Source organism: Mus pahari, chromosome 3 (genome assembly GCF_900095145.1).
Source record: "Mus pahari chromosome 3, PAHARI_EIJ_v1.1, whole genome shotgun sequence".
Lineage (NCBI taxonomy): Eukaryota > Metazoa > Chordata > Mammalia > Rodentia > Muridae > Mus > Mus pahari.
The window spans coordinates 79,109,667-79,123,567 of record NC_034592.1 but is presented as its reverse complement, the minus strand read 5'-3'; the positions used below and the strand labels follow the sequence as shown (position 1 = coordinate 79,123,567).

The 13,901-nt window shown below is 46.2% G+C and overlaps 1 protein-coding gene across 3 annotated transcripts in view; it reads left to right on the top strand.

Moving 5' to 3' along the window:
• Alkbh3 (alkB homolog 3, alpha-ketoglutaratedependent dioxygenase) overlaps positions 1 to 11,887 on the top strand; it is a 31,470-nt gene extending 19,583 nt beyond the window's left edge. For 2 of the 3 annotated variants that reach the window (XM_021194360.2, XM_029536810.1), the window contains 2 exons: positions 9,792 to 9,890; positions 10,497 to 11,887. In XM_021194360.2, the coding sequence (XP_021050019.1) occupies positions 9,792 to 9,890; positions 10,497 to 10,589 (192 nt within the window). In that variant the 3' untranslated portion in view covers positions 10,590 to 11,887. The remainder of the gene's footprint in view (positions 1 to 9,791; positions 9,891 to 10,496) is intronic. The other variant, XM_029536811.1, reaches the window with a different exon arrangement.
• Positions 11,888 to 13,901: the final 2,014 nt, after the last annotated feature.

The window sequence follows — 13,901 nt, the reverse complement described above, 5'->3', positions numbered from 1 at the left end:
ATGACCTCTTTGATCGATTGCTTTCTACCTAATCTTTTAAGATAGTGTTTCCCACTGAACATAGATCTCACTGATTTGGCTAGACTGAGTGATTAGCAACCCCAGGGCATCCTCCTGTCTCTGTCTTCCCAGTGATGAGAGTATAGTCACATGGTGCCATGCCCAGCTTTTTATGTGGATGATGGGGATCTGAACTCAGGATCTCATCTTTATATTGGGTGTAAGTACATTATTACACTCCTGAACCACCCCTCCTCTCTACTTCTGGATTTAAAAACCACATTTTCCAAAATAATTTCTTGTATTTCTGTGTATGCCACTGCTAAGTATGGGGATTGCTGGCAAACTTGACCTTCAAGCCTTACGAGAGCAGTAGAGTTTTTCCTACTCTTTGCAATACTCTGAGACCTGTTCCTGGGGGTTCTGGTGGTTCTGTCATCTCTCTTGGAGGATGGCTAGATAGCTCAGGCAGAAAAGGGTTATGTATTTTTGAAGAGGTAGGAGGTCCCATCCTAGGCTCAGTGAGCCAGCAAGAGGAGCATAGTAGGCAAAGAGATGGGAAGCAAAGCTAGGTCCTGCAGATACTTGGGGATTTCAGGAGCCACTGAAGGGGTGGGGCAGGAGAGCTTGGCCTGGATAATTCTGTAAAAGATCAGTGTTGTTCCTCTGTGGAGCCTACGCTAGAGAGAAGCAAGGGCGGAGCCAGGCACAGGGTTCCAGCCCTGTTCAAGTTCCTGTCCTGATTTTCTCCAATGATGAACTGTGATCTGGAAGTGTAAGCCGATGAATAAACCCTTTCCTCCTTAAAGAATACAGAGGAGGGCAAACTGAATCACCAGAGCTAAAGGGAGCATGATTTTATAAGGAGGCCTGAGAACAGGGAAGGGCAAGGATACTCCACTCCTACTAGATGGAGAGGTGACCATCTTCCACATGAGAGGGCTCCAGGGGATGTTCAAGCTTGTGGAGACAGCTAGGTCAGTTAGCATGAAGAGGAAGAGGGTCCCTTCAGGTTGAGGAATGCCAAAGGATGTGATGGAAGGTGCAGGAAGAGGCGGGGTGTATGTGATCAGATACTGTCCAGGATTGGCCTGGGAAGGAGTGCTCTGCCATTCCTGGGTTACCTCTGAGGTGACAGTGGTTAGCTGGATGGCAGGTGTAGCTGCATGTGTTTTTTTTTTTTTTTCTGATTTTACAGGACTATACTGACTGGTTTTGTGTGTTAGGTTAATACACGCTAGAGTCATCAGAGAAAGGAGCCTCAGTTGAGGAAATGCCCCCATGAGATCCAGCTAGGAGGCATTTTCTCAATTAGTGATCAGTTAGTCCAGGCCATTGTGGGTGGTAACATCTCTGGGCAGGCTGAGCAAGCCATGAGGAGCAAGCCAGCAAGCAGCACCCTCCATGGCCTCTGCATCAGCTCCTGCCTCCAGGTTCCAGCCCTGTTCAAGTTCCTGTCCTGATTTTCTCCAGTGATGAACTATGATCTGGAAGTGTAAGCCGATGAATAAACTCTTTCCTCCTCAACTTGCTTTTTGGTCATGGTGTTCTGTTGCAGCAATAGAAACCCTGACTAAGACAGGACAAAGGGGTGCTGGTGCTGCACTCTTAGGGGAGGCTCTTTCATGACAGCCTTTCCACTGGAGTACATTTCTAGGGAGTGTGTGTTTTACTAAACAAGGCATCCTCGTCACTGACTTCAGATTTTAAGGCCACATCCAGGGCAACTGGAATGGCTTTGTGAGTGTAAAGCTAGCTTTCTGTTGTATCGGTTTGTAACTAACCACCCCATCCAGCCCCCAGGACTGTACCAGCAATCAGTCTGAACAAACGCCATCAGCAAGTGCTTCCCTCTGGATGTCATTGACTTCTAGCATGTCTCGTTGAGGAGCAAGGGCAGGGGATCTGGCTGTTGGTTTGGGCTACAGTGCTCTGCTTTGGTGCCTGAAGAGAACTATGCTGTAGTCCTGGACTACCCTGACCTCCAGACCCTCTGTGTGAGTCAGTGAGGCACTGGTGTTCCCCAAGGATCAGTGAGTGTGCCTAGAGTGCGTGATTGCTGGCACCCACCTGCCCTTTCTGCTTACTTTTCTCATTTACTCACCAAAACCTTTCAAACCCAATGAATACCAAAAACTAGGGGCAGGGTGGGGAGATGGTAAAAATCCAAAGAGTGGCATGTGACAGATGAATTTCAAACTGTTGGTTTTGAACCACTAAGCTCTGTGGTCCAAAGCTCTGCTTTTCCAGGTCTCATTTTGGAGCAGCTGCTTCTGTTTTTTGTTTGTTTGTTTGTTTGTTCATTTGTTTTTAAGTAATGTGTTTCAGATCAGTGCCCAGGGTGCTGTCACTTCATTGTGGGCTGAGTCAGCAGAATAACCACAGAGATGATTTTGTGGGATCCTAGCTCTCTGTCAAGTACTTCCCTTTTCACCACCATGAACAAGAGCCCCACTGCATTCAGTGCTGCAGGAACCACCTCAAGCTGGAGAATGCCTGCAGGTGTGCCTGACCCTGGAGCAGTGTTGGTCCCGGACAGGTGCTCACAGGCAATACAAACTCCACTGAGGGAAACCAGCTTCAAAGAGATATTGTTGACAAAAGGGACATTATAGGCATAGCCATGCATTGAGAGATAGGGCAAAAAAGGACATGTGGCCTTAGAATGTAGCTACATAGGTAGCTGCACTTACTTTTAAAACACCATTACAGTTGTTAAAAAGAAAACAAGAGGAGGAAGAGGAAGAGAAGCAGCAGCTTTTCGTATACTTATCAAGCAGTCCTACCAGTTCTCTGATCCTTGGTCCAGAGAGCTAGGGGACAAACAACAAAACCTACAGCCTCCCTTGTATCTGTGGTCATGTTGAGAAAACTCGGCTTGCTCCTGTCAGTGTTCCAGCGTGGATGCTATGCTATACAACAGGAGTGCAAGATGCTGTGCTATACAGCACAAGGAGTGCTCGGAGGCTATGCTATATAACAGGAGGAATGTATGGAAGCTAGGCTATAGAACAGGAGTGTGGGCTTTACTGTTTGCACAGTGGGAATGAGTGGAGGCTGGGACATGACCCTTTCCATATCTACGGATAACTGTGGCCCTGTGTGGGTAGCAATGGGTAGGCAAGACAAGAGACTTCCTGATGAGCAGTAGCCCAGGGAGGAGCTGCTGCCCTGAACTGGATGTTGTGAGAAGAAGAGAAGTAAGTGGATTGCAGGTATCTGAGGGAAATAAAGCTGTAGAACTGGCCAGTATTTCAGACATGGAGCAAGAATCAAGAAATGACTCTCACATTTTTGTCTTGAGTGGTTGGTTGGTGGGAGTGCTGTTAATTCAGATGGCAGAGGAAAGGGATTTATTGATTTGATTTTGTCCTTTTTAAAAGAGGTCTGTCCTGTCCTTTCTCTCAAGATCTATTTTTATGTGTTGAGTATTTGCATGTATATGCACATACTATTTGTATACCAGGTGTACACATAGGCCAGAAGAGGTCATGGGATCCCCTGAAACTTGAGTTACAGACAGTTGCAAGCTACCATGTGGATGTGGGGAACCCAGCCCAGGTTCTCTGCAAGAGTGTCATGTACTCTTAACCCCTGAGCCATCTCTCTAGCCCCAGGAATTCTTTTTCTGCATGCTAGATTTGAGATGCCTGGATATAAAGTAGGCCATTGACCATAAAAGCCTTGGCCTCAGTTCTCAGACATCATCCTGATTGTGCGACCTTCACGAGGTAAAATGCTGATAACACACAGCTATCACAGAGTGTTGCCTATCTTCTGGGCTGTATTCTAAAAGCTTTACCCTTCATCTGCCCTGAATGTTAAGTTAATGCTGCTACTCTCCCCATTGTAATATGGGATAATATATAGATAGGGTAATAACAGACACCAGCAGCTGGCTGCATAGGATGGCTTAGGAATTACTTGCTGAATTTCAAGTAATAATGTATTAATGAATACTGTGTAAAGCTATGGGATTGGCACATTCATATCCAGGACAGGAGAACAGAAGGAAAGGAGCAGACACCCAACCTTGGGTCTGTTTCTGTCATGTGGTTTTAGTAGCTCAGGAGAATCCATTGCTGGTGCTGGAACAGTGGGCCGGATGGGACCCATAACCAGGTCATCAGGTGTGTATATTATCCCTGTCCGGCCTGCACAGGGTTCCCACTATCCTTTGTATGGCTGCTCTATTCTCCTGAATTATCTCTTTCCCTGCTTACCACTTCCTGCTTAACTCAAGTCCTGTCTGGGCTTCCAGGGCTGCTGTAGCCAGTGAGTCTCCCCTGATGCCTCCAGCGCAGAAGCTAGCAGTTGCCCTGTGCCCAGTGCTTCCTGTGAGCTTGGGAACTGAGATGCAGGGAGCAGGTGCTCACTTTGTTTCCCTTGCCCTTTCTGCTCAGTTATGTTTCGTTTTTATAGCGATCTTAGTAACAAGATAGGGGTTTTCTTAATAGTTTTTCTGAGGCTCAGAGAGACGCAGAGGACCACTCTGCTGTTAGAGAACACAGGGAAGCATATTTTGTTTGGATGGCCTTTTCTGCTGTGGGAGAGACAAAGACTGATATCTGAAGACACAGTAGCATGTGGAACAGTGGCAGGAGGTGGGGGGGGGGTCAAGGAAGAACTGCAATGATAGCAATTACAGGCCAGCTGGGGGGACTGGGGTAGAGCAGGACAGTTCTGCTGGGAAGACCTTGAGCTGGGTCTGGCCTCAGTTGCCCACAATTAAAACTTGAAATTTCCTATAAAAACCCCACTTAGCTCCTTCCCCAGAAAAGCTAGAGGACAAGACAGCACTGGGCAGCAGTGACAGGAACTGCTCCTCAACACCATTCACCCCTATATTGGCCACCTCTCTTTTATGTTCCTTGCTGATGGCTGGTTCCTTCAGCAAGGTGAGTGTACCATGTCGCGAGGAGGCAGTGTGGTGGGACTTGAGCTCACCTCACAGTGGAAGCAGTATAGGGAAGTGATTGTGGGTTCGAGCACTCCCAGGCCTGTGCTCACCCGCTGCTCGGTCTCCTGCCAGCTTTTCATTCTAGTTCCCTGTGCTTTTGGATAGCATCTCCCTGTGGGTTACAGCAAGAGTTAGCCATGGCTCTGTGTGATATATGTAGTATCTGACATGCTACCTTCACCATGGTTCCAGACAGTAAGCCGGTCCAGACGCCCAGCAGGAAGCCTTCCATTAAGTACTTAGTTGTTGTTAGGAGAGAAACATTTGGGTCTAGGGCAGTATTCTCAAACTATGGGTCTTGACTCCCTTGGGGGCCAAACAACCCTCACACAGGAGTCTCATATTAAGTATCCTGTGTATCAGATACTTACATTACAGTTCATAATAGTAGTAAAATTATTGTTGTATGTTTCTGTAGTACATGTTGTATTACGTGAAGTAGTAATGAAAATAATGTTATGGTTGGAGGTTAGCACAACATGAGGAACTGTAGTAAAGGTTACATTACAAAGGTTGAGAACCACTGGTCTAGGGGATGACTCAGTGGTAGAACGCTTACCTGCCATGCATGAAACCTAGTCACCCTTCCCCACCCCCAGAGGTATGGAAAACAAAAACTCCCCAAACAAAACAAAAATGCTGTGTAGACTAAAGAGTTAAATCTGAAAAATGTCAACTTTTTTTTTTTTTTTAAACTAAAGGAAATGGAGTTGTATATTTAACTTTCCTCGGGATGGGAAAATCCTTTCTAAGCATAAAACTCATGAAAGAGGTCAAAGAAAGGTCAGTGGAGTCACGTCCAGACATTTTTTATTCAACATCAAATGGCAGTTAAAGAGCAGATAAACACAAGCAGTGCCTCTAAGACTTATGCCAAGGGGATGGCTGCCAGCTTAATGTCTGAGGTCACCAGTGAGTTAGCAAAGTGACACAGACACAGACCACAGCGGAGGAAAGGTTGGTACTGTCATCCTTCCCTCATGGGGTTACAGATTGCTGGAGGCTTTGCAAGGAAGCAGAAGGAAGGAGCTTGGCATGGTAAATCAAGCACCATAATGGTCAGACCCTTGCCCAGAATTCCAGCTTTAATACTGGATCCAAGATGTTTGTGTTTAGTGACGCTTCCCCTCAAGTCTACTTGCAGTAACCTTATTCCTTTTGGGGGGGTTGTTTTGGTTTGGTTTGGTTTGGTTTGGTTTGGTTTTTTGAGACAGGATTTCTCTGTGTAGCCCTGGCTGTCCTGGAACTCACTCTGTAGACCAGGCTGGCCTCAAACTCAGAAATCCACCTGCCTCTGCCTCCCAAGTGCTGGGATTAAAGGTGTGTGCCACCACTGCCCAGCAATCTTATTCCTTTAAAAACAATAGCAACAACCAATCAGGAATCCCATTATATCAAAATCTCAGTCTCACAGTGTGTTCTTTACTGCTAGACCCCAGCACTGGTACAGTGTCTGAAACACAGCTAGTCACTGAGAGCCTAAAGAAAAAAATGTGCTCGTGCAAAGAAATAGTGCGTGGCAATATTTTTGAACTATTATGTATTTAAAAGCACCCAAGTGCTGTGCTTGTACAGACAGAATACTGCCTGGGAACTCTAGGAGCAGAGGATTCTGGGCACTTTCTTCAGTTACTTAGCATCCGTCTACTGATGTCACAGTGTGTTTCTAAGCAGCAGCCGCACATGGCCATTCCCTGCTGCCCTGACTGAGAGCAGGAAAGCTAACGCCTAAAAGCTAAACCTGTACCATCCATGAGTTCTGATGCATCCTACAGAGAAGATAGGAAGGTTTTGAAGTAACAATGGGAAAGACTTCTAACACCATTTTAGGATAGGAGGGGGTTGAGTTCCTGAGAAATGCAGATTGCAGAATGTGCATTACCTTTTCCCGAGAAGGAAATTGCCTAGTTTCTTGTCTGTGATGACCGTAATGACTTAGCAGTAAACATCCAGTATTTTCTCCTAAGTACTGTCTTCCTGAGGAAACTGAATAGCGTAGCATTTTGGTGGGGTGGGAGCAGGAGTGTGCAGAGTCTCAGCATTCTTTAGGAACGAGTATGTGAGCATCTGAATAGACTGCTGGACTTGAGAGTGAGGGTACTCCAGCACGGATAGAAAAAATGCCTTTTGTGATGTTCTTTCTGTTTATAAGGTTTTAGCATCTGTAGTCACTGTTCACTCCCCCATAGGTTGACAACATCTGCAGTTACCACTCACTCCCCCATAGGTTGCTGCCTTAGAAGCTTCTTTTAGCTAGGATCAGGGCTGCACATTTTTATCTTAAGCACTGTATTGCACACATATGCATATCGGAGTGTGTGTGTGTGTATGTGTGTGTGTGTGTGTGTGTGTGCATGTATGCGTGCATGTGTTTATGAGTGCATGTGTGTTTTGCTTGCCTGAATACAGCAGGGCCACAGATGTGAATTTGGTAATATGGCCATTGGTAGCCATGACTGAGCCTTTTCTGACAGTGTGACCCCTGCTCCCCACATCACCTAGCCTTTGCACATAGCAGGAACTCCCCTGACCTTTTATTGCCTCCTAGGTGGAAAGTTAGAATGTCACTGCCTCCAGTTGCTGCTCTGTCTTAAGGCAGATAGGTCCATCAGTGAGCTCTACCATTGGGAGGCTCCCTTGCCTTCTTTAACTGCCCATCTCCTGCAATTAGGAATGTTTTCTAAGTTTTTCTAAGTTTTCTAAGTGTTAGGAGAAATCAATTACAAGCCGGGGAGAAATGATATGACCTCTCATACCATGTGCTGGGGTGAGCAAATTATCTATCCCACTCTTTAGGGACAACCTGAATTGCTCACCCTTTTGGTGTGGTTAGTGGCTATGCTGGATATTATATGTGCAAGATACATCCAACATTTTCTCTCCCTTGAAAAATTGCGATCTTTATGCTTCATTTTCACTGGTGCTGATACTTGCCTCTTGCATGTGGAACTCACTTGTGCCTCTCAGCTCCATTGCGGCTTCATGGTTCCAGATGGAGACACAGTGCTCTTCTGTCCCACCTCTACCTCCCTATGGGGGCTGTGGGTGTTCTAGATCTCAGAATTGCCCTTGTGTGCTCATGAAGTCTCCCTCTCATCTTCATTTCACCTTCATTCTCGAGTCGATATAGTTTACTGATCCACGCCATGTTGTCCTCCCTGAAAGCAGGAGAGATCCTTCTGCCTACAGCCAAATTTTAGCTTGAGCTGACCAGCCTTTCAGTCTGTTAAGCCTTTATAGCCCTCTGATGTCATGGATGGTTTTTTTTATGATGTTTTGATGTTTTTCCTTAGCAAGGCGTTCATCTCTTCTAGCATACTTTTTCCAAGCACTAACTTGGTCTTCTGAAGTGAAGGTGAGTGTGGAGGTGGGTGTGGCCTCCATGGGCAGGCTCCCTTCCCAGTGTGCTCTGGTTGGCTGAGAGGTCAGTGTTTGAGTGCTTACTGATTGCTGGAAGAGAAAAGGTGACAGACACAAAACAAAACAAATCAGCCAATCAGAAGTTGTTTTAAACATTGCTTATGTCTTCTGTCTGTAAAAATTCTGGCTGTCCTTGACAAAGTCACTGCCAAGGGCTGGGCCCTGGAACCTAGACTGTTTATACAAATTTAGTATTGTTTTGATTTTAGATTTTCCTGGGGGAAATCATTGTAAACAGTTAAGTTCTCAGAAAGACCTTTGCAGCAATAAGCATAAGCAGATTTGTACTACAGTAAATCCTGCAGTCACCCAATGTAATTTTGCATGGGAACGGAGGCAGATGAGTGGATAGGCCCGTTGTCTCTGCCCACAGTGGAAGTGAAGAAAACAGAAAGCTCAGGTCTGTCCCAATCTCACCTAGGGAGCTCCTAGTGGCTGAGCCAGGAGGCCACAAGGCTGTTCACTGTACCCAGCAGCTCTGAGGAGGAGCAACCTATCTCTTGCCCCATCTTTTTGCAGGTGTGTGTGCTGTGGTCAGTATCAGGCTCTGAGCTGAGCTGTCCATGTCTAGTATCTGTCCAGGTCTCAGGATCCAGGATTTGTGATCTGTTCTCTAAAGCATAGACATCAAACAACCAGGCTTCATAGACAATGATGGTCTAGTCAAGCCAGAGCTCCTTTCTTCAAGAAATTCCTGCCATTGCTAGAATTCCTGTTTGAAAGATTAGCCAAGGGAAGAGCAGGGGTTAGTTCTAAAGCAGTGGCTTCCTACCTGTGAGTTGTAACCCTTTGGGGGTCAAACAACCCTTTCACAGGAGTTGCCTACAACCACTGGAAAACACAGAAGTTTACATTATGATTCATAACATTAGACAAATTGCAGTTATGAAGTAGCAATGAAAATAATTTTATGGTTGGGGGTCACCACAACATGAGGAACTATTAAAGAGTTGTAGCATTAGCATGGTTGAGAACCACTGGTCTAAAGTAATTACCAATTAGTGGTTTAGCCAGGTGAAACGAGCCTTGGTCAAAGGCTGTTTTCTTCCTACGATGTTGAGTCATAGCACTGTATAGCAGAGGTGGGAAGTGTTACCTCCCTCCTAGGACAGGGTGGGCTTCTCTAGGGACCGTAACCACTTACACAGTTCTTCCTGTTGCCAGGCCCCAAGTCATTTACACACATCATTTGAGACACAGATTGGCCCTGTGTAGTAGATACTGTCTTCATTTCCATGTTACAAATAAGTGTATTAAAAAATAGAAAGGTAAAATAGCTGGCTGAAGGCCACCGAGCTGGCAAGGGATTATGCAAGTTCCCACAGTCTGGCTCAGGAATGACTGCCTCCAGGTTCTCTTGCTTCATGACCATATAAATAAAAACTTCAGTGGGATGGGCTCTGTTTTCTAGGAAGAAAATGGAGACTATACATATGTGGAGAGAGTGAAGGTACCATTGGATCATGGGACCTTGCTAATCATGGAAGGAGCCACACAAGCCGACTGGCAGGTGAGGGCTTGCAGGTAGCACCGATTCGCTCTCTGGAGGCAGCTTCCACCCTGGCTGAGGAGTCATTGCAAACTACACAGAAGCAAGTCTTATACTGAGCAGGTAGCAATAAAATGATGTCATGTCTAAGGAGGTGATCAGAACAGACCTCTCAGCAGAGGTTGAAGTTTTTGTACTGATAGAGGAATCCATGACTGTGCTGCCATTGCAGCCACTAGCCACTGTGCCTGCTGACCACTTAGAAAGTGACTGGCACTAATTTACCTGCAAATAACCCCAGTGGCTACTATCTTGGGCATCACAGCACCACAACTATTCTAGATCAGTGTGGGTGAGGTCTCATTAAGTACAAACATTTAAAGTAAAGCAACAATTAGAAAAGTAGATGTGCTTTGCTGCTGGGGCGCTGGCACAGCCTGCTGGGATGGGCTGGGAACTCAGAGGAGGAGACCCTTTCCCACAGGACTGTAGAACACCTATGTAGAACACCCAGTGCTGCTCATTTAGACAGGGATAGAATAAGACATAAATAAGTTATAAATCATGTTGAAATAATAAGAAATGCACATATATTTATGCTGGGCAACTATTTATATTTTCATTTAGCACCGAGTGCCCAAGGAATACCACTCCAGAGAACCAAGAGTAAACTTAACCTTTCGGACCGTTTATCCAGACCCAAGAAGAACCCCCCGGTGACACTTCTGCAGAGATACCACTGAGGGGAGGCTATGCACCTAACAGCCCCTCCCCATCTCCCGCAAGCACTTCCAGAAGCTGTTCCATGCACTTCCATGATGTGCTGTTCGGAAATCGTGGTGTTTGCTTCTCAGGTTCTACTCCTCCTGAATGAGAGCTGCCAGCACTTCACCTTGTCAACATGTCTACTACAGGAACACTTACTTTGAGACAGATCTCAAATCAAGGGTTATCATTAAGCAAATTAAAAACTGCTCCGGCTGTGCTCACAGATGATTTGTTCCAAAAGCTTTTTGCCTCCTGCCCTGCCCCCTTTAATTTGAAGAAATACAAATGGCCTTGTGCCTCTGGGGAAGATCTGAACATGTTTGTTCCTTATGACGTTAGCAAAATGGAGATATAAATATGTGTCAGTGACTCTGGAGCCTTCCACAGGCAGACAGCTGCTGAAACCCAAACAGAGGTGGCTTCTCTGGGCTTTGTTGAAGTCTTCCTTGACTCCTTAACATCTTGGCTTGTATGTTATTGTAATGGAAAGCTGCGTGTTCAGGACACTGTTTATTTAGCTAAATTTCCCAGCTGTCAGTTTTCCTGGGGCACACTTAGGTTACAGACTTCTGAATACAGAGACAGCAGCATGCTCCCATCCACCCCCATCCACACCCCAGGCAGTCCTACCTGGGGCCCTGCGTATGGAAAGACAGTGCTGTATCCTGGAAGCAAGCAATAACCGAAAATGTCAGGAGAACCAGGCTGAAATTTTGGTTGAAGAACAGCAAATGCCCTGTTAGTAACAGCTGTTCCAATAGATGAGTTTCCCCTGGAGAATTCCTTGAGTCATTTAAACCCAGGCCAGATAGAATCAGAGCAGCCCTGCAGGGAATAGCTTGGATGACCTCATGGCTCTTCTACCTTAGATTTCAGAAGCCTGTGACTAAGGCTCTTCTGACTCAGTGTTCTCTTTCACTGGGTGCCTGAGTTCAGGGGTTAGCCTGTGATGTCACCAAGGCTTCCAAAACAGAATGGGGTAGTTGCCCCTTGTTGCATCATAAAAACACATGACTCGTTGACCTTGACTCAGGAGCAATGTACTAGATGAACTCAAACCCAGAGGAAGAGTTCATGTCAGTGGATGAAAGCGGGACATGGGTTAGAGTTTCTCCCTTGTCCTGGAGGGAAATTTACTGTCTTGGTTTTTAATCCTGTTTCCATTCCACTCTGTAAGATGGATGGTCCCCATGACATGGAACGGTGCCAGAGGCTGGACAAGCTTACTCAAGGCTCAGATGGAATGAATACAGAACAGATTTGAACAGACTCTCTGGTTCCTTGTGTCAAAGTCTTGTTTTTAAAAATGTGTAGAGCTCCTTTTGTAAGAAATCCTAAATCTGTATACAATTTGAGCATCATATTAAGCCTTCCTAGGAAGAAGGTATGAATCACCATAAACACAAGCCCTCTATTTAATCTCCCAGCTGTTCCATGGTTAGAGCCAAGAAAACCTGGCCAGGACAGTATGGTCAGCCTCAATTAGGAGTTTGATGACTGAGGCTGGAAATTCCTCCTTTCTTCCTTATAAATGGAGACTGACAGGTGACTCCAGGTCTTCCAGCACCCCACCCACATTGTAGAGGTTCATCCCTCCCTGCCTTAGAGCAGCGCTGCATCTCTACACTCATTACAGTTAGTCTGTCAGACCACTGAGAAGCTGTGGTATGCCATCTGGGTTTTGTGGGCAGAGCAGTCATAGCTTCTGTTTCTTGCCCTTACTGTAGACTCCCATGTGCAATCAGTGCCAGATATTTCCACCGCTAGGACCCCATGCCTTCTCAAGTATCAAGCAGGTACTTGCCATAAAGCAGAACTACAGAGTTTAGATGTAGACAGGAAGAGTGATGTTCAGTTACTGCACCAGCCTGCTGCAGATCCTTCCCAGGAACTGAGACAAAACTGTTTGCTGACTCAAAGTACATGAAACAGCAGTGCACAGGTTTTGTTTTAGTCATCCTCTGTGAGCTTTGGTTGCCTGCAGGCTCTGGCCTCTGAGCTTCCATTCATCACCTCATTGTCCCCACACTGATTCCACTATAGAGGTGAGAAGCTGAGTCCCTAAGAAGTATTTTAGTGCACTTATGCTGGCAGAGACACATTTAAGAGGCTAATTCTGCAGTCAGTGTACCCTTCCTCATCCATGCTGAACTGAGGTGGACTCAATCGGCTGAGCCATAGCCAGCGACAGGCCAGCTGTGTGTCCCCCTGTTTCTCACACATCAGGGCAAATGCCTGAATCTTATAGCTCCTTAGCCAACATGAACATCTTATCAGAAGCTCTGTGGTCCACTGAACTAGCAGTGTCATTAAACTGGGGAAACTAACTTTGGCAAGGGTTGGGGATAGAATTCAGTTTGCCGTGAATTTAGGAACAGTCTTGGACAACATCCCTAGCAAGTGGTTCCTAAGCATAGCCTAGCAGATGCGCCTCAGAATGTTCACAGGTAGGTGAATTTCTCCCTCTGGTTTCTTCTGTTGTCGTACTACATGTGGGACCTCTGGTGATGTGCAAACTATGTATGAGGGGTCACTTCTCCAGTCAGCAAACAGCAGGTGAGCTGGGCTTTAGCCCAGAAATGCAGCTAGCCTCCAGCCACGAGGGTTCCAGTTCACTGACATATGTGGGTCACAGTTCAGAAGTCTGGACTCCTTTGTGCTCCCTCCACTGCCTTGATTCTGCTCTGGTGCATGGCAGGTCTGTCTCACATCAGTAAAGAGGCCAGGCTGCCGAGTCATGTTACAGCAACCCTGGAAGAGTTAAGTAGGCCCGCAGTGAGCACAATGCCCCCCTCTGACTGTTTCAGGGGAAAACCTGACAGATGATGGGTTCCTGCTCTGCTGGGAATATTTCTTCCTTGGGTTCTGGCAGCTTTTTCTTGGGTACAGAGTACCTAAGACCCACTTTGCCTTTTCTGGTCATAAACACTTAAGAGTGTTGAATCTGAAGTCTTGATTATTTTTTTAACGGTTCCTTTGAAAAGCCAGTTGTTTCCATAGTGATGCATTCTGTTTAAGTCCTTATATATGATTCCTCCCACAAACTCCTCCCAAGGGGCTTATTTTCTTCACACACACACACACACACACACACACACACACACACACACTCAGGGGTGGGGGGGTGCTGTCAGATTTGAGCTACAGGAGTCCATTCTTAGATAAGAGCCCTGATCTGCTTAGACAAATGACTGATGTGAATCAGGGTGGAAGGCTAATGGTGCTTTCCCCAGCTGGGCTAGTCACAGGCCTGGGCTGTTACAA